The sequence below is a fragment of the Miniopterus schreibersii genome (assembly GCF_964146895.1).
Source record: "Miniopterus schreibersii genome assembly, chromosome: 2".
In the NCBI taxonomy this organism is placed as follows: Eukaryota; Metazoa; Chordata; class Mammalia; order Chiroptera; family Miniopteridae; genus Miniopterus; species Miniopterus schreibersii.
The window spans coordinates 139779950-139799941 of record NC_138102.1 but is presented as its reverse complement, the minus strand read 5'-3'; the positions used below and the strand labels follow the sequence as shown (position 1 = coordinate 139799941).

The following is a 19992-nucleotide window of genomic DNA, read 5'->3' as shown; positions in this document are numbered from 1 at the left end:
GGAGGTGACTGCGCGACGTTGGCATCCCACCGCTTGGTCTCGATTTGGCAAATTGGGCCCCCAAGGGCTTCCAGGGGCGGGAGGAACCTGGCCAGGCAGCCTGGCCGGCCAGGGCTGGGAAGGCGAAGCCGGGCGAGGGGTGGACACCGAACTGCGGCCGGGCTGGGCGACGCGTGCGCGGACACATTTCTGTCGTAGTGAGCAGCTATGGTTTGCGCTGTGAAAGCGCCGGAGCTGTGGAATTCTGAGAATCCGCGTCTCTCTCGGAGGCGTCCTGCAGAGGAGAGAGGGAAAAAGAGGGAGAGGAGGATATTTTGCTTTGGTCTGCTCCGGCTGGTCCTCAGACATTTAACTTTCACCTACATGGGTTCCCCCTCCCATTCTCTCTGACCCTCCTAGTCTCTCTAATTTTCTCTAAATCTTCTGGTGTTTTTTCATATTTAGACGTTTCCTGAACTATTTCTCTCACCTTGTATTACTCAAAGCTGGGCGTTAGGAGCCGGAAATAATCACATTGTAACCCGACTATTTTGTCTGCGAGACTCACAGAATGCACCTAGTTTTGAAGGTTTTTCCCTTCTTCATTTTACTCCACTTGACTGTGTTCCGTGGACTTAGTTGAAAACGGTTTGTGGTTTCCTTCCAAATGGTGATGAGTCTGACCAACGGCCAGCATTGGGTTCTCAGCCTTTTCTGGAAGGAGCTGCTAAGGTTAGCACCATAAACATAATTTTAAGCCCTCACAACAAGGCAACTCTCTAGAGTTCTCTCCCTCACTCCCAACACACCTAGTGGCCTCGGCGCTGCTCTCTGATGGTCCCGGCGGCAGGTCGGGCCAGTTAGGGGGTGCTGATGTCTTCTCACAGTGGGAGTCAGGAGCTTCCCAGGCCAATGAAGCTCTGCTAGGGGCCCAGAGACTCTTGCTGCAAAGACTCTGGGAGACCCCCTCAGAAGTCCCTGTGACCCACAGAATCACAGTGAAGAGCAGTCCAAGCCCCCAGATTTTCAAGAGCAGGCAGGCAGTTCACATGGAGCTGGGAGCACCCTTCTTCTGCCTCCCGCTGCATCCATTCTCTACTGAGTGAGTGGAAGTGTGAGGCTGGGTAGCTCCCAGCTTGGGGGGGGGTGACCCCACATTAATAATTTTTCCTGAGTCCTTCCTGGAGGAAAGGGCCCCAAATGTCTCCCTAAATTCCCGAGGAGAAAGAGCTGAAGAAGAGGAGTGCAGCAGCCACTGGGCTGGGAGAGAAAGCGGCAGGAAAACCTGTCCTTACCCCCACTCGCCTCTACTGTAAATAAACCCCGAGCCAAAGGGCTCATCCGTCTCCTTAAACAGCCAGTAAACTTTATATGACACAATATCTAATAGTAATTTATTGGGGAGATATTGTAAATTCCAACGGTTTTAGTTAATAAATGAGCTAATTAAAGAGGGGCGGGCTGTGCTCGGCCAGCTGTTGGTGAGAAGATAATACATCTGGGGGGGGCGTGCAGGGTGCAGGGTGCAGAAGGATGTATGTGCCGGTGTTTTTGGTGTGGCTTTTTTCCTCTTGCCCCTTGTCGGGCGATTGCCTCACTCTCTGCGTTAGGTTTTATATGATTTTTAAAAAGAGGAGAAGCCAGCGAATAAATCTGCCCCCCCCCGTTTCTCCCCCCCCCCCCGCCCCCAGATTGGGGAAGTTGGGATTGGTGCAGGGTGGGGGGATTCGCAGTCCACACCCATCCCCCTGGCGGCCGTGCCCACGTGAGCGGGACGGCCAATGGGTGTCCGGCGCAGGTTTAACTATGTTTAATGTCAGATAGCAATAAAGTAGACGCTGCCGGTCGGGCCCCGCGGAAATGGGCGAGCATAATCTCCTGAATCCCGGGTTTGTGGGGCCGCTGGTGAACATCCACACGGGAGACACCTTCTATTTCCCCAACTTCCGTGCGTCTGGGGCGCAGCTGCCCGGGCTGCCTTCGCTGTCCTACCCGCGCCGCGACAACGTGTGCTCGCTGCCCTGGCCGTCGGCGGAGCCGTGCAATGGCTACCCGCAGCCCTATCTGGGCAGCCCAGTGTCGCTCAACCCGCCCTTCGGCCGCACGTGCGAGCTGGCCCGCGTCGAGGACAGCAAGGGTTACTACCGTGAGCCCTGCGCCGAGGGTGGCGGCGGGGGCCTGAAGCGGGAGGAGCGCGGGCGCGACGCCGGCCCGGGAGTCGGCCCGGGGACAGCGCTTCTGCCGCTCGAGCCGTCAGGGCCGCCCGCGCTCGGGTTCAAGTACGACTACGCGGCGGGCGGCGGCGGGGGCGACGGGGGCGCCGGACCCCCGCACGACCCGCCCTCGTGCCAGTCTCTAGAATCCGACTCCAGTTCGTCCCTGCTCAACGAGGGCAACAAGGGCGCCGGCGCGGGCGACCCCGGCAGCTTGGTCTCACCTTTAAACCCCGGTGGCGGGCTCTCGGCCAGCGGTAAGCTCCCCGGCCCCCTCCGGAGACGCACTCGGGGCGGGACGCCTGACGGGGCGGGCGGGGTCGGACGGAGCTAGGGCCGCCTGGGGTGACAGAATGTGTGGTGAGGAAGCACATATCTTTTAAAAAGAAGTGGGGGTTGGGGAGCCCTATAAACGTGTATATATCCCCGTAAAAGAACTGTAAAGATTCCCAGTTCCATCAGCCTGCGGCTGGAGGGGGCAGGGAGCTCCGGAGGTGGGGGATTCCGACGGAGACTTCCCGAGGCCTGAGGGTGGGAAGGTGGACCGTCCCTGCTCTCCACGCTCCCACGGCCTCCATGACCGACATTTTTCCTTTTAAGAAACGCAAGGGGACACGGTTTACTCTCGCCACTTGCTCAGGTCTTTTCTAACTGATCAGGTACCCCTCCCGGAAGATGTGAGAGGAAGGGGCAGGATATCCTGGGGAAGAGGTTTGGGGGGAAGTGAGAGTACAGGAGCTCAGACGGGTCGCGGATACTGCAGTGGGAGGTAGAGCTGGGAAGGCGAGGGAGAGAGGGAAGGGAGGGTGAAGGATGGGACTTGGTAGGGAGGGGGGTCTGTGTAGAAGAGGAGACAGGAGAGGAAGAGCTTGGGGTCCGGCTTAGGCCAAGGTGAAAGGGGCTAGGAAAGGACCAAGGGCTCTGAGCTCGTCACTTCTTGGTCCTCTGGCCAACCCTGCCGGTTGTCTCCACCCAGGCACGCCCTGGTACCCGATCCACAGCCGCTCGCGGAAGAAGCGCAAGCCCTATTCGAAGTTGCAGCTGGCGGAGCTGGAGGGCGAATTTCTCGTGAACGAGTTCATCACACGGCAGCGCCGGCGGGAACTCTCAGACCGCTTGAATCTTAGTGACCAGCAGGTCAAGATCTGGTTTCAGAACCGGAGAATGAAAAAGAAAAGACTTCTGTTGAGGGAGCAAGCTCTCTCCTTCTTTTAGGGGACAGGACAAGGGAGCCAGCCCCAGACTGAGCCTGCCTCTGGCAGAGAGCAAGAGAGGGGGCACTGCCTGGGACGCAGGCTCACTGCTTAGAACACCTGACATCTCTTGCAGGCCCTCTCTGGACGTCCTCTTGTCTGTTTTGTTCATGGTTCCCACTCACACACCCCCAGCAGGCCCTGCCAGGCCCCAGAGAGAAGGGAAGAACCCAGGCAGGGAGACAAGAAGCCCACAGCTGCAGGCCTGGGGTAGGGACAGGGAAGGCAGAGGCACTGGGGAGGGGTTGCTTTGAAGTAGACTGAGGCATTGGACCTCTGACCGAGGACCCAGGTACCCACTCCCACCACTTTTCTTCTGTGATTTTAAATCTGTTTGCCTGCAAGAGTAGGCAAGGGTGGGGACAGTGGAACCAAGTCTCTCAAAACTCTCTGTTGTTGGAGTTAGAAGCTGCTGAGAGGAGGGAGCAAGAGCGGAGGTCACCAGAGAGAGGAGGGGGACAGGGTAGCTCTGGGAAGGCGGGAAGAAATGGGGGAACCCAGGAGGAAGTGCGGTTTGGGAGAATACTATGATCAGCAATGCCCATGCCCGCGGGGTCTGGGTTCTCCAGGCCTGACCGGCAGAGCAGGCGGAAGCATGAACGTTTGGCAGACTCAGCTGCGGACAAGGCGATCACAGCCTTAGGTCCCCTCTAGGGCAGGCCGCCCAAGTGTCTCCCGGCCCTCAGCCCTCTCCTGAGCCCTCTGCCAGCCCATTTGCCACAGGTGTGCTACCACCCTCTCTTTCTGCTGCCCAGGCGGCTGCGCACCAAAACTGCCAGCGGGGAATTAAGAGCTAAGCAGACGCAGCCTCGAGTTCAATAGCCACCCGAGGGACCCCCACCCGGCCCTCCAGGAAACCCAAGATGCTGTGAAAGGGGCTGGGAAGCCGGCATTGATTGGCGGGAGAGTTTCTGGCAGCCACAGGCTGCCTACGCTGATTCTCCCTTCCCCGCTGGCGTTCACGGTCATGGCCGGGAGGGCGGAGGCTGGACCGGCATAATTTATGAGGCTGTAGGAGAATCCGCCCCTAAAGGGGCTACTGGCCACAGTTTCCCTGCTCAGCCCAGGTTTCCCAGGCTGGTGACAATGAAGGGGGAGGTGCTGCAGCCCCCCACCCAACTCCTTTCTGTCTCCCACGCCACCCTCTCCCCAACTTGGCCCTTTGTCTCAGGACCTGCTGCCTCGGCCTCCAGCTTGGAGCCTCTGAGTACAAGGACCAGAGCAGAGGGAGGAGCACATCTCCAGAACCGGTTGGAGGCTAGAGAGTGGCTTCTCCAGTGGAGGGCCTTTCACTGACAGCCCGGGTCAGGCCCCAGCCCCAGCCCAAGAGATCTTAGGCTGGCTTGGGAGAGAGAAGCAGTGAAGGAACTTGCCTGCCTTCCCATATTCTGTGTTTTTAATCCCTCTGAGAGTCCCTCATCCTCCCATCTGCTGACCCACCCTTGCCAGGAGCGAGGGACTGATGGGAGTTCAGCTCAGCTTGGGAAGTGTGAACTGGCCTGTTAGTGCGGAGTTCTTCCTGTCTGGGGCGGGTCTCCCCAAACACACCCTTGAAAGGCAATCCACATAGCTGCCCCTCCCCTTCCACCAGCACACAGCTTCAAGTCCCTGGACTGGACTGTGCAGAGGCACAGGCAAACTCACAGGGATAGCTGAGCCCAGCACACTACTGGGCCCATCCCATTCTTCTGACTGTGTTTGCAAGAAGGCAGCCTCATATTCCCAAATACAACCCTGTAGAGTGGCCATATAATCACATGCTCCCATCCTCCACTGGGCACCTGACACACTTCTCCACCCACATAAACTTGCACTTAGGTGCAAGTTTGCAGAAATCACTGCCGTTCCAGCTGTCTGCACACTCCCCTGTGGGCTCGTCCTGGGTATGAGGCACACTCCCCTTTGCTTGGTCACCCAGGTACCTCTTCACGCAGCCTCTCCTGTGACCTCAAGGGCTCTGGGGTGCTGGATTCCAGCTCCACCACTCTAGCCTGACTCCCACAGCCTAATACAGAAGAGAGACCAGAACACTCTCAAATGGGGGCGAGGGACAAAGATATGCAATATTCTCTTCCTGTCTCTTTAAATTTGACTTTTGTGAGCTTCTCTGTCAATCTGTGTCCTGTTCTCTGTGTCTGTTGCTAGTACCTTGTGTAGTCCCTGTGGGTAGACCACTTCCCTTCTTTCCCTCCCCAGTTCTCTGTAGTATGCCCTCCTATTCAAACGGCTGTCTTTAGCACGTTTTCCCCTTTATATAGTCCTTGTACAGAGTTGCTTCATCATATTAATATTAATAATAATAATAATAATTAAAACATGACTGTATGATGATGTGATTTTTTTGAGAAAAAAATTTTAAACTGAGTCCCCACACATTGTCTCCTCTGCCCAGAAAGAATGGGGTCCTCAGCCTTCTAGCTGTTTCTCACTTTATTTTCTCCAGCTCAGGTGAATAATAAAAACAATAATGTATAATGATAAAGAAAGAGCAGTTTCAGGGGCAACAAAAATATATGAGCAATCAAGATCTGTTGATGAGCTGCCATCTCTAGTCCTAAGCAATTACTAGCAGAGAGAAAATTGGGGGATGGTAGATTGGGGGGGAGGAGAGGAATATCTGAGAAGTTGTGGGCTGTAAAAATAATGTGGATAGCTTGGAGGAGGCTGAGACTACCTTCAGGGCCAGGAAAAGGAAGTCTGAGCTGCAGGATCTCCACAAAGCAAAGCCTGGGTAAGGGTGCACGTAGGTTGGAGCTGGGATGATGAGAGTGCCCTGTGATATGGAGCAGGATTTGGTGGGTCCACACTTCAACCCCAAGGCCCTGACTCCATGGCTTTGCTCTGGAAGCACATTTTGTGCACTGGGCAGGGGACTAAAGACCTCTTGAAGCTGGTGAAATAGGCTCCATCTCTTTCAGCCAGTGACTCCCTCTGGGCCATGCCAGAGAGAGGCCCAGATCCAGACCAAAGTCTGGGTTCCAACTGAGCACATGAGCCCTCTGTACCTTCACCTCACCCCTTCTTTGTGGGTGGAACACCCTCCCTATGCCTCTACCCTTGCGCCTCTGGTCCCAAGTTTCTCTTTTTCACAGCCTGACTCCAATCAAAGAGTCTACTCCAAATTCCCCCTCCACCCTCTTGGGCCTGCTCAGGAATTGCAGGGGCCCCCACCCGAGTCCACCCTGTAAACCACGCCTCCTGCACGGAAAACTTTGTCTCCTCTCCTTTCCTTACTCCTGCAGCTAATAAAATGGGTAAATTTAAACCAAATACTATTTCCCTTTGCCCCTAATCCCCAGCTGTCTTGTATAGCTGAGGGGTTCAGGCAGGAAGAAGATGATCCCAAGCTTCAAGGGTACTCATACAAAGGCCTTACAGAGTGTGAGTTAAGGCTGGGAACCAGATAGCTTCTGGCAGCCACGACCTAGGGGAGGCCCTGGGTGGCTGTGCCTGGATCTGAAAAAAGGGGGAGGGGGATCTGAAAAAAGGGGGAGGGGGATCTGAATCCCAATAAATCCAGGCAAGAGACTATCCTCCTCTTAAGACACATTTATACAGGAAGAGTTAACAGTGAAGACATTTCTGGCTAAAAAGGAAGAAAGGAATTGAGGGTGGTCAGGAATAACTGGCCCTTAATTTATTCCCTTGCTTTATTCTGAGACACTGCAGATCTGAAAGAATGCACCTTGTTGGGTGGTGTCTACACAGGCCATGAGACTCAGTAACTGGGGTAGCTGTCAGAGAAGGAAGGACACTATAACCCTCTCCCAATGGCTGAAAAACAAGTCCTTGGGTCTCCTGGCCGAAGAGAAGGTCCTGGTTGAGCCACAACCCAAATACTTAGAGCATCTCTGAGCTTTTGATGTGGGCAAAGATTGCATTTATTTTGCAACTATTTGTCTGGTTTAAGTCCTCAAACTACAATTTACTCCACTAAGACAAAGCATCCTGTGTCTCTACTGGGTCTTCAGGAGCAAGAAAGGGGGAGAATTATCTGGGTAAATCAGGTAGAAAATAATTCCTCTGTTGTGTGTTTGTAAGCTTATACCATCCAAATAAATTGTGTATTTGGCCCTGATCGTCCATCCAGTTCTACTACACTCTGATCTGCATGAGCGCAGCTAGAGTATTTAAAGCCACTATCCAGCGGGCGGAAGATGGTCCCGGCAGCCCGGGTTCCGCGGATGCTGATGCCGATGCCGCCGGAAACCCGGCGCGATCGATGGCCCCGATCCAGAGCAGGGACAGCCGGCCTCGCTCTGCGAACAAAGCAAACCCCCGGGACTTGGGTTCCGGACAGACACGAGCCCTTGCCCATCCTCTCCGCGGTAACCAAGAAAGTAGGAGCGGTTCTTAGGCCCCGGGAAACACTACGGAGCCCCCGGCCCTCTCCGCGCGGCGGGCACATGCAGGCGCCGGAGATTCCGGTGTAATCCGACTCGAGGTGGGTTGCAGGCCCCGGACCCCGCAGCCGCCTTGATCCCGAGTCGTAGGTCGGAGCGGCCGCCCTTCCGTGTCTGTCTATGTCGAGACCGAGTTGCCGGGTTTTCTCCGTTAAGTGTGAGGCCGGCGCCCGCGGCCCCGGACGCCCCGCGCGCGGCTGGAGCCCGCGCCGCGCTCGCCGCCCAGGGAAGGCCCCCGAGACAAAGGCGCACGGGCCGTTGGGGCCTGACGCGGGCGACCGCGTGGGCCGCCCGCTCCCAACACTGCCCCGTGGCGAGGGCTGCGGTCCAATTCCCCGCCCGGCCCGGCCCCGGCTCCGATCTGCTCCCGTGTCCCGAGGCGAGGAAAGCCAGCGCGCCTCCCAGCCCCGGCTGAGCCGCGAAGCTCCCTCCGCACAGCGCCCGCAGCTCTGGTCGCCGCCCGAGGGCCATGGGGCCCCGGGAGGGATGGGATGACCCCTGCTGGCCGGAGCCGCGGAGGCTGCCGAGACCCGGCCCCCCACCACACGTTTGTCCCTGAGCACCCAAGCCTTGAGGACGCCTGGTGAGTTTGTGGGAGACCTCGAAGAACAGCCTGAGTCTGAGGCGCTGCGGGGCTACGGGGAGCCAGGCCTTTTTCCTCAGTGCCCTCCCTCTGCTGGGCGCGCGGTGTCCCCACCGCGGCGGCCCGCCCTCCCGCCGCGCCTCCCCGCGCCCCTCACCGCCAGCGGCTCTGCCCAGAGGCTCCTAAACCTTGTGCCGCCCCAAGGAGCCTGGCAAGGGAGCCTAGGAACTGGGCTTGGACGAGACCAAACACAGCCAGACCTTTGGCCAGTGTTACCAACTGGTTGCTGTGAGCGACTTCTCCCCGAGTCCGAGCCACTTCCTGGGTACGTGTAGACAAGCCTCCACTTTACCGGTTTCCCTACCCAGAGTGGAGAACTACTTTCAAGGACAGATCTGTGTGGATGGAGCTCACTACCGACAATTGTTGTCAGGAAAGATACCTGTGAAAGATGGATGCACACTCCACATGTGAAGCAGGGAGAAGATGTTCCATAAAATGCACTCTTGGCCACGCTGCCGACATAATGAATATATTGAAACCGTCTAAAACGCACAGATATCTATATTACATATACATTCTGGGCATGGAAAATATATTTCTCTAGAAAATATACATACAAAAGCACTTCTAGCTATTGTACAGAAAAGCAACCTCCTGAGAAAAGATTACATAAAGCATGCATATCCACCACATGTAAAATTCGTTTACATATATAAACAGTTTCCATATATCCTACACAGGGAATGTACAGTCCTGCATCTATTTAGCTACATAGGTACAGACATATAAAATCAGTGCATAGAAAATGCATCCAGATATTAATACATCCACATAAAACTGCATTAAAATACACCACATTATTATATATACACAAAGTGCCTATCTACCCAGTATATGAAAAAACATATTCTATAAATTATGTTTGCATACATGGTGTGTACCAAATACAATTGAACATTCTTTGGGTTCACATATTATTTGCTGTATTTATAATACACATTTCTCAGGCAGTCTTTAAAACAGTAACGGGAGGAAGACTGGGCATTGGCAATGACAATTTCCATTGGCTAGCCTCTTTTCTGTCCTTTTGTATTTCTATTATTTCTGTCTTTTTAAAACTCCTTCTATATCTGCATGGATCATTTATATAAATGGTCTTCTATCTCTAGCTCCTGGCAGCATCTCTGATCTGAAGTCAGGGTCTGTAGTTAGAGTGCTAAGTCCTGTTTGCAGCAGGGTCTGACTGCATAATCACTAGTGAATGAATTACCATTATAGAATTAGGTTATCCCCTGTGTCTCAGGATGTGTTCTTCTAGACTTAATATAAATATACTATGAAATTACTCTGGGCTGCCAGTTAGGAAAGGGGGAAGAGGAAATGCAGTGCTGGGGAAGTGTGTAACAGGCAGGCTGAGCTAACAGGCAGGTTCAGGTTTGTGCTGGGCACTCCAGGGCTCCTGAAAGTGAAGATTTATTTAAATTTAAAAAATGTTATCTTTAAATCTCGGGTCTAGGAAGCAGCATGAAGGCAAACGCTGAACCTCTTCTTCTATGCCCTTCTCAAACCCCAGAGCAGCCCCACTCCCTCCTAGCCAACCGGGGAGAACATTCTGGCCTACCCAGCTCCTCAGCCCCGGTTCTCATCCTTAACCTTGGCGGAGTCTACACAGGCAGCAGGGAAATTATATGCCATAATCCCACCTTTTTTCAACAAAACCCACTCTCAGTGCTTTTTGAGAGGCAGTAGTAACTAAAAGCATTCTCTGGCACTGAGCTAACTCTGTTTCAGCCCCCTAAAAATTAGTCCCACGTGGATCTTTCTTTAGCAGCTAAAGATCCAGGACAGCATGACACACGCCTATGGAAAATTCTTTGAAAGACAATGCACTCACACCCAGCAGAGATATTGTTTATGAGTCGATGGGTTCTGTGTAGACGCGGCCATATTTTACTGTCCAAAGGAATCAATTAATTAGTGCCTCGCCAGTCCCCCCACCGGATGCTGCTTGGCTGAGCGCGAGCGGCTAAGATAGATGTGCTCGGCCAGGCCAGCTTGCTGGTCTTGTTAACAAGCCTCGTCATAAAGATGAAGATGATAAGGAGAGCGAGGAAGCCCTGGTGGCCTGGGGGGGGGGCGGCTTGGAGAGCCCAGCCCAGCAGTCTGCAGGGCGGCCGCTGACCGAAGCTGCTCGGTGCCGCGTTCTCCCCTTCTGGGGCGTTCACGCTGTGGCTCGGATAATTCCCTCTCCCCTCTCCTTCCCTGCATTTGCCCTTTTCTTAGTCAAGCCCCCAATTTTTAAAAAGTCATTTAAATAAAAATACATAAACCTCTGTCTATGAGTGCCTCTCTCGCCCTCTGCCGCGTTTGTTCAGAGACCTGCCACCGCCTCCTTTCTCTGTATTTCTCCGCGCGGTTCCCTTTCATCTCAGGCTGGTCTGATGCGCTCTTCTCTCCTGTGGCTCTCTCTCTGGCGTCATGGTTGCTTTTTCTACCAAGTTGGTGCTGAATCTGGAGCCAAGGAGCTTATAAAAAAATAATACAATTACCCCCCTGGTTATCTCACCGGAGAGTGAACACCCCTAGATAAGCCAGACCCAGTGTGTGTGTGTGTGGGGGGGGTGTACCTTGGATCTAATTGCTGGTTTGGGTTGCAGCACTTAATTATGTTTATTCTCACCAATGTGCATAGTTAACAGAGAGATATTGATATTAAAGGGCAGGGGGGAATTAATTTTATTTTTATAGTCATGTATTAAAAGCAGAAGATGATCTGAGTCTCCTTTAAAGGGGCCAAAATGGGGGGGGGGGAGAAAAAGAAAAGGAGGGGGAAGGGAGAAATATGACTGAAGGGGAACAAAGATCTTTGCCTGAAGAAACAATGTAACACTAGACAGAACTATAAAGTCTGGGAATGTAAGAACCAGGGCTCTCCCAGCTTCCCCCATTTGGAATTCTGTCCCTGGCACTTCCTGCTGAAATCCCAACCCTGACTACACAACAGCATTCAAAGAAGAATTCATGCAATTATCCGGATAATTGTAGGGGGAGAGAGAGAAAGCATTTCTTTTTTTATTGTCTGATCCCCTCTGGTGTCTTTGCAGAAGAGGGGGGTGTATGGGGTATAGAGGAAAAGGAGGTGGTAAGGTCTCCTAATATCACCCTACCCCCTACAAGATGGCTACTCCTAAACCAAGGAGGTCTTAGGCAGGAGCTTACAACTTCTGGAACATAATGAAGAAGGGATAAGAGATTTTGAAGGCCTCAGTGATCCAGTTTCATTTTCCAGGATATTTGCTTGACTTTATCAGCATAGAACTGCATCATCTAGTATTGTAATTATCACAAGTAAGGGAATAATAGACAATTATAGGGGTGTCCATAATATCATTTATTTTATAGCCTCACAAGATATGATTAGAGTTAATGTCAGAGGCTCTACTGGAGCCTGGGAGGCAGCAAGAGGTGAGGTACAGAGGTCCCCATAGTCTTTCTCTTTCTTATTTTTATGCATGTGTGAATCTCTAGAAATCCCCAATTCTCTAAATTCCCTCCCCAGATGTCTTAAGAGAAATGTCTAGGATTTTAGGGGCTGAGAGCTCAGAGAAGGGCAAACAGCAATTTGGTATTTAAATCTCCCCTTTAGTCTCAGGAGCAGTGGTCTCTGCTCTCCCCATGCCCTCCACAATCAAGGCCTTCACTCTCAGTTCAAGACCAGTAGGGTCACAGAGACTTTGCAGGTGAGGCCAGTGAGAGGAAAACAGGATCTCACCAAAAACAAGTTCATTGTCATCCCCAAATGGGCACTGGGCCCAGAGTGAAGCCCCCTTTGACCCCAAATTGGCCTTCTTTCCTGGACCCTCCTCCCCAGGGACATGTTGGGGGGGGGGTTGGGTAGAAGCCAGGCTATAGCTGTGCAGATCATTTGGAGTGGGGATGGGGAAAGAATTAAAAATATTTTTCTTGTTTCTGGGATTCAAAAGACCAGAACAGAAGGCTGTGGGAGAGAGAGGGAGAAGAGATTGCAGTAGAGAGCCAGGCAAGAGAGAATCAAGGAAAACTATGAAACCAGCAGGCAAGAGTAAAATGAATGAGTGAAAGAAAGGGAGTAAAAGGGGAACAGTAGAAGGTGGGGGAGAGAAGGAAGGAAATAGGAAAAGGTAGAAAAAAGGAAGAAAATGACAGAAGGAAAGAAGAGGGGAATGAAAAAAGGAACGGGAAGAGATATGAAAGAGAAAGAAAGGAAGGAGGGAGGCAGAAACCAGGATCCGCCAGGGATCCGCCAGGGCTCTGGCTCTGCCTGCAGCCGGCAGGAGTCTGGGTGGGCGGGGGGCGGCCAGGACAAAGTGAAGGTCAAGTTAGCATCGTACCTTATAAGGAAGGCCACGGTCCTCCATTTCAGCCTTTCTTTCTGCCAGGACGTGGCCGTGGCATTTCTGATCTTGTAAACACTGGACTCTTTGGGGCCTTAAGAAAAAGAGACCCCCCTTCTTCCTTTATTGGGGGTGAGCTCCGCTGGCTGGGGGAAGCAGCTCACAGAGGAGTCAACTAATGAAGACTACGGGAAACTTTTCTCTCTCTGGCTCCGCTCCTGCCAGCTGGGGCCCCCTCCCTCCCTCCCTCCTTCCTTCCCTCCCTCTCGCCCTCCTTTCCCCACCCCGACGCCTCTTTTTCTCTCTACCTCTCTCGCTCCACCGTGTCTCTCGCCACCGTCCGAGACTCGGCTCCGTCTCCCTCCACCTCCCCCTCTCCCCTGCTGCGGACTTCCCAGCCCGCTCCAGTCCACCGAGCGGCCGAGCGGGACTCGAGAACTGGAGAGAAAATTAGCCGTCACAAAGAAAAGTTCATTTACAGCTTAAATGTCTATTAAGATTTCCTTCCGAAAACCAGGCGGTGCGCTCGGTAAGGAGAAGTGAGGCAGCACGGGGGCGGGGAGGTGGGGGGATCGTGAGGTAGGAGATTGGATTTATTTATTTCTCAGACCCAGAGGCGGAAAGAAAGGGCGAGACGCGGGAAAGCGAGAGAAAGGTTTTAACCCGACAACTAGCCGAGAGGGAGGCTGCCGCCCGCGGGTTGGGAGCAAAGCGCGCCCGCCGCCCCGGCGCTGAACCCGCTCCGTCTAGGCCTTGGGTGCGGAGAAAAAAAGGATATTAGATATTTGTTGGTTTAGAAGTGAGGGAGAGGCAGGGATGGGGAGCGACAGGGAGAGACAGAGCGAGGCGACGCTGCAGCTGGCCCGCCGGAGGGAAAGCGAGCTCCGGAGCCGCGGCGGTGCCGGGCTTCAGGCACCCGGCAGGCTCAGCCGAGGGCGCTGGGAGAAGGGAACCCCAAGTGGAATCCTTGATCCTTTCCCTCCAGGGCAGTGCTAGGGGTGAGCCAGAGCCAGAGCCAGAGAGGTGGAGAATATGAATATGGCATGGGGGGGGGGGTCAGTGAAGGGTTCACCTCCTGTTTCCTGGACCTCACAGCTTGTTTTCAGCCTGCTCTGCGCCCAAGGAGCCCCTTTTAGGCCTAGCCACTGCTTTTTAAATGGGAATTTTAATGGCAAGGCAAGGGAGGGATGCTTAGAAAGCAATGGTGGGGGCTTCTGGTTAAATTTGATGCTCCACAAACCCCTAACTGTTGCCTCCACCCTTCTCAACTGGAAAACCAGCCTCTGGGATCAGTCCCCTCCTGTTTACCTATCTAGTTGAGGGTGCCTAAGGGACCTGAAGTGGGGTCTGGGGCTCAAGTTGAGAACAGCCGGGAGCAGTGGGGGTGGTCAGTGGAGCTCCCTGACCTCAGTGCCTGGAGCCCTCCCACCCTGCATTCTGATAATGAAAAACAAAGGGGGAGGATTCGATTATTTCTGCTGGTGTTAAAGGATCCTAGCTTTCAAAACCAGCATCTGACCCTGAGATGTAAGGTGATAATTGTCTCTCCCACAGACATATAATCCAGGCAAACGTCCTGCTGCCTGGGCTCCAGGGCTGACAGGGTGGCCATGGTGTGGACATTTGCTGTCAGGAAGCCCCAGGAAAGGAGCAGGAGGCCCTCTTTGGTATTATCTAGAATTCTGTGGAGAGTACGTTAAAGGGTCAAAATGGACTGAGCAGGCCCTTTCTGAGACACCCCTCAGCTTAGGGAAGGAGAGCTCCAGGAAATAAGGGCATTTAGGAGCTGGGACATTTCCCATAGTGTGGGAAAGACAGAGAGAGCCAGATTTTGTGCTGTAAAATGTGTTTCATATAAAAATGTGTTTTGTGCCTGTGACACAAAATTGGTAGCCACTTGGGAGATTTAGGGACTTGCAGGGAGTGGGGCAGAGTCAGACACTGGTGAAGGCATAGGCTGGAGTGTGATTGAGGATGGGTGGAGGAATCTGAGGCATAAAAATGGAAAGGTATCACCTAAGCCCATTTTCTAAGAGGCAAATACACACACGATGGGCCCCAATATTGAAAAACACCAGACGATCTGTTTCTAAGGGACATAAACAGGCCAAGCGGATGCAGGTTAATAAAACCCGCAAAAGCCCAGACAGGAACACTTAAAATGCCCCAGAAACAAAACACACCGTGACAAATTCTCATCCAACACACAAGTACATGTACCAGAATGTTCCCAGGCACAAAGAGACCTTCCCCACGTTGGGTCTCCACGGTGGACACTCAGGTGTACCTGCCTAGCACACACAAATTTGTGCACTCTCTTAAACCTCCTCAAAGAAACCCTTGGTGGGGGGAACAAGTGCTCAGCTGCATACACACTCCACAGAGCCAGGCCTGTGTCTCCAGAGCCTCAATAATGCACGATCCATACCCAGAGATAAAAGTCTAGACAATAGATGGCTGTTTATGACAACAAGGCTTTCCAAGTTTGGGGCCAGCAATAAATCTCTGGCGATTCTTCCTGTAACTCAACTTCTGGCTGTAGTGCCCAGAGAACCACCGAGACCGCAGAGAGGAAAGCAGCAAAATGGGAGAGACTTTTAAATTATGAGCAGAAGGCAACTTCCCCACTGGGGCCAGGGAGTGCAGGCGGCTCCACTGGCCCCATGTGTGGTGTTGTGTCCATACTGTGGAAGCTTTCGAATCAAGCTTCAGAAAACAGGCGAGTTAGGCTTATTGTGCAGGCGGATGGGAAGAAGGCCTGGAGACTGGGATAGACCTACAAACCATTCTTGCTGCAGGCAGTCTTTTTTATTGGAGACTGGAATTTTCTTGCTATGTGTCACCTGAATTCATATTCTCTCTCTCTCTCTCTCTCTCTCTCTCTCTCTCTCTCTCTCTCTCTCTCTCTCTCTCTCTCTCTTCTCTCTCTCCTTTTCCTTTTTGGATTGATGGGGTGTTCCCTTTTGCATTTTCAACCTAGGCATCTGATTACAAGTAAAGAGCCACTGAAGTTGATCTCATAAAAATGCCGAGAGCTCACTTTGATCTGCGAGGACTGGGTCCGGCCTAAGTAGGCGCTAAAGTCCCGGAATAGTGTCCCCTCCACCCGGGCCCGGGCCTCCGCTCCTCCGCTCCACTACTCCATCCAGAGCCCAGAGATCCAGGTGGCCTAACAGGGCAATCCTGCTCAGAAAAAAACCATTTTCTGTGCTGCTGCAACTGGGTTTGGAAAACCAAGGTCCAAAGTTAGTGGCTCCATTTCCAGACTGCTTTTAAGACATTTCCTTAATTTTAGAGCATTTGGTGAGGGGGCCAGTGAAACTGGCTCGTAAAATGGGACTTTTATGGGGAGAAATGGGGTCGCGTTGCTAGCCTCCTGGGACAATCCCTGGGCTGAGAAAGGTGGGTGGGGCTTCAGGGGCTGAGGAGCTGCCCTTCTCCCTCCCCCTATCCGGTCCAGGGGCCAGAGGAGCAGCATCTGTCTGGTGTGTTTAGGTGGTCTGACTTGGGACTTTGGGCTTGGGGTGATAGCCAGGGCTGAGGAGAGGTGGGGGCCAAGAACCGGCAGTCCTATCCCCTTCTAGCTCCCTAACTGGGGGCGGGAGGTGTCCCCAGTGCAGAATAAACCGCTGGTCTGAAAATCCCTAAGCACACTAAAGGGATTATTAAACAGCGGTACTGCTCTAAGAAAGAGAAATATGTGCAAAAAGATGCAACACGATTTCTAATGAGGGTGCATCCTTGGCAACCCAGCTTCCGAATTACTGAGGGTGTCCATGTGCTTATTGTTTATCTTTTTATTGATTCCACCTGGGACTGAATTTACAGTTCAAGCCCACAAGAGCTCCACTGGCCCCTTTCGCCTCCCTGGTTTCCTCCCAGTTCAGGGTCTGTGGGGTGGGCCCCTTTCCCTTCCACAACCTATTCTAGAGTCCAGAGCAGCACGAGGAGGTGGTCAAGCTGCAAGGCAGCCAGGGCTGTGTGGAGGATGCTGCACTGGGGTCTCCCAGGCTGGAATTTGGAAGATACTGCCCCCTTCTGAAGTTGTCTCTGGTGTCCATGTGTGGAAAAGAAGCGTGCTGGAGTCTGTTCGTAGCCCTGGCCAGTGGCCAGAGTACCGTGGCAGCTGCCCAGACCACAGCTGCCTGCTAGCGGCCAGGCAGGCAGGCAGTGCTTACTAAGGCCACCAAGAGCCACTGAGTGGGCAGGATGACCCTGCAGAGGAGGATTTCATGTGAAAGCTGGAATTCCAGGATGGTGGAGGGGCCGCAGGCACCCATGAGATGAGAGGGAAAAAGCCACCTCTACTCCGCGAGTGGGGCTTGCCAGGCTTTTAGGAACAGATTTGGGGCCACAGATGGGTCTCATGTTGGGGAAAGCACTAATGCCTTGGGGTGCAGCCTGGGGCAGGCAGCTCAGTCTATGCTTAGGAGTGGGCTGGACCTAAGGCCAGGCAGGGAGGTGCACACTATGGGCATTTTTGCCAGTCAAATTCTTGCTGACCTCAGTGGCTAAGGCCTTCTCTCCTTGACCTCAGCAGCAACCTCCAGTTGCTGGGATTTTTTTTTTTAAGTTGTTGAAAATTTAAGTCAGACCAAAACTAGAAAAAAGTGGAACTTGGTGCCTTACTTTTAGGAGGAATAATATTAATTCTCAGAAGCCTCTGTTTGGAAGACCTTAGAATTTCCTGACATCAACTCCTTGGACATTCTTTTTTGTTTCAAGGAAATAGAGCCGCCAGCAGCAACTTGCAGCTGCCTGGCTCACTTTTATGGTGGCCCTGGAATAAACTTTGGTGGTCAAATTCAAGTGCTCAGGCCCACAGCTGTCTCCTCACAGGAAGCGCACCCCCTCCCCACTGTCGGCCTTGGCGGTGCAGAATTTGCCTTGGGGGCTTGGGCCCCACGTTGCCCCGGAGGCCAGGATGGGGAAGAAAGCAGTGCCCTGGGGGAAGGTGGGAAATCGGAAGATGACACTCTGAGCCCTCACGCACATCTCTGCAAGAAACAGTGGTACCTCTCACCAACCTCTCGCTTGTTCCTGTTACTGTTTGGGGAGCATTTTGCCTTCTATAAACTCAAGTTTAATGAGGTCACTATGAACCCCATAAAAGCCATAGTCCATATTTCCCCATCATTATAATTAAAAATGCTGGTCCCAGCTCACCCTGAAAAGGGGCTAGAAAAAGGAGGAAAAGCCACAGATTTTTCTTTTTGTAGCCCCTTACTGATGAAGCAGTTCAACGCTTTTGCAAAGCCCCAGTCTAGTTCCTCTTTGCCTTCAGTTGAGATCTTGTCAGGACTAAAGAAGGGCTTTTTAGTCAGCAATGGATAAATGGGTAGAGGGGTGCCAGAGTCCTAGCCTGGGGTATTCCAGAACCACCCCAAGAATGAGACCCATGGTGGAGGAAGCTCCACCCCAGATGCTGCTCTAAAGATTGAACAAATTTGGGGAGGCAGGAGGGGTAAGAAGGAATAGACATTGGGGAGATGTATTTGGGGACAGGGCACTATTTTTGTGTCTTCCACATCTGGTTTGGGGGTCTCGGTATCTCATCATGTTCAGCAAGCAAAATCAAATCCAAATGATATTTTAAAAGTGGAAACAAATTTTAATCAAGAGTTGGGGTGTAAAGAGGATTTGGGCCATTTCTGGCTTTTTCTGAGAGCGCAATGGGCTGAGTCTTTGGGGGGGCTTCAGTTCCTCCCCTCTTCTCAGAACAAATCATGCTCTGGCAGCTCCTCCTTGGATCCAAGGTTGCTCTCTGCGTGTGACAGTTGCTCCGGCCGCTTGGACCCAGTCCAGAACCTTTCAATAAAGTAATTTTCAGCTGACCAAATGTGTCCTGTGGTGCCCAGAGGGATGGGAGTAAGGGAGGGCAGAACCACTGAGCCCACCCCTTGGGCCACAGCCATCCAGAAGGCTGGCAGACGTGGAGTAGAGGAAGACAGGGCAGGGAGGCACACCAAGGCCTGGCTGCAGCCTCTGGGAGCAGGGCCGGGGGCTCCCGCTAGAGAGTGGCCCCCGGCCCTGCCCTGTCTACCCAGGTTCCTCAGCTCCCTTCCACTGCCCTGCTGGTCTCTCTGAAGACCCACATCTGGCCACATCACAGAACTCACAGTCCCAAATCATGTAAGGGTAGGAGCCCCAAACCCAGTTTGGCCACCATATCCTTCCCAGACCCTGACATTGATCTTCTTTTCAGCCCCCAAGCTGAGGCTGAGAGGATGCATGTCACTCATTCCAACCTTTTTCTTCGGGGTTTGAGATTTAAAAATCTACCGTGAATGTAGCTTTCTGTGCATTGATTGACAATAAAGGCAGGCATGAAATATTCACCCAGGGCCACTCTCTCATACTAAATATTTAACACAACATTAGAGAAGGTTTTTCCCAGACTTTGCCAGGCACCGGCTGGGCGGCTGGCGCACTGCTTTCCACTCCTTTATGACTAATCTGAGTCCCTAGCCGCCGGCAGCAGAACAAGCCAGACAAAGTTGGAACATTGGCTTGCTACTGGGCGGCCTCACCTTTGAGAAACTTCAGATACTCTTCTAAGGAGTCTCTCCAAAGGGGAAATGCAGTCTTGTCACCCAACCCTGGCGGCAAAAAGAATTAACTTATTCAAACTCTTCTAAACAGGCGCTGGCCCCTCTTTGGGCTGCCGGGTTAAGAGTCCCTGAGAGTTGGGGTGAAGGACTCACATCTCTGGCAGAATCAGACAGTGGGGAAAGGGGTCCTCATCCCCATCCTAGCCTCTGGCTGGTCACAGGAGGAGGCAAGAACCCCCATACGTGAGAGCCCTCCTCCTTCTCCCAGTCCTGGGGAAAAAGAGAGCAGCAGCTAGAAAAAAAAATGCATTTACCCCCTCCCAGCCACCGCCCCCGCCCATCCCACCGCCCACCCCACCCCAATCCTCTCTCTCCTCCTTTGCTGCTCTGTGGAATGGAGAGGAGGGGAGTGAGAGAGAAAAACGAATACAAATCTGCAATTGATTTTCATAATGTTTCTGCGGTGTTTGCAAACCAATCGCCTGAACGTCCCCATCTTACCTAAGAGAGAACCCCTCCTACGTCTGCGAAGTGCTCCGAACTGATATATGACAATATCTACTTTGGATCACGTGCTCGGGCAGAGAGACTAAGACGGATAACGCGTCATCTCGCCTTCCCAAAATTTCCCCCC

General features: G+C 52.9%; 1 protein-coding gene and 2 long non-coding RNA genes across 3 annotated transcripts; 1 reads left to right on the top strand and 2 right to left on the bottom strand.

Moving 5' to 3' along the window:
- Positions 1–1833: 1833 nt before the first annotated feature.
- On the top strand, positions 1834–3914 carry HOXC12 (homeobox C12). Its single transcript, XM_081127887.1, has 2 exons — positions 1834–2449; positions 3169–3914. The coding sequence occupies exons 1-2, from the start codon at positions 1840–1842 to the stop codon at positions 3405–3407; spliced, it is 849 nt and encodes a 282-aa protein (XP_080984013.1). The 5' UTR covers positions 1834–1839; the 3' UTR covers positions 3408–3914.
- Positions 3915–8982: 5068 nt separating this feature from the next.
- LOC308554120 lies at positions 8983–12899 on the bottom strand. The gene is made up of 3 exons (XR_013998339.1): positions 12805–12899; positions 10765–10959; positions 8983–9893 (listed from the first exon to the last, which is right to left on the bottom strand). It is a non-coding gene; the product is annotated as an uncharacterized lncRNA (long non-coding RNA).
- A 5496-nt stretch (positions 12900–18395) lies between these two features.
- On the bottom strand, positions 18396–19939 carry LOC308554119. The gene is made up of 4 exons (XR_013998338.1): positions 19860–19939; positions 19512–19628; positions 19338–19406; positions 18396–18615 (listed from the first exon to the last, which is right to left on the bottom strand). It is a non-coding gene; the product is annotated as an uncharacterized lncRNA (long non-coding RNA).
- Positions 19940–19992: the final 53 nt, after the last annotated feature.

Bases quoted from the DNA above. Each gene is read 5' to 3' on its own strand.
- HOXC12 (XM_081127887.1), top strand. From the start codon at position 1,840: ATGGGCGAGCATAATCTCCTGAATCCCGGGTTTGTGGGGCCGCTGGTG. The intron at 2,450-3,168 runs GTAAGCTCCCCG...GTCTCCACCCAG, and splicing joins TGGCGGGCTCTCGGCCAGCG to GCACGCCCTGGTACCCGATC.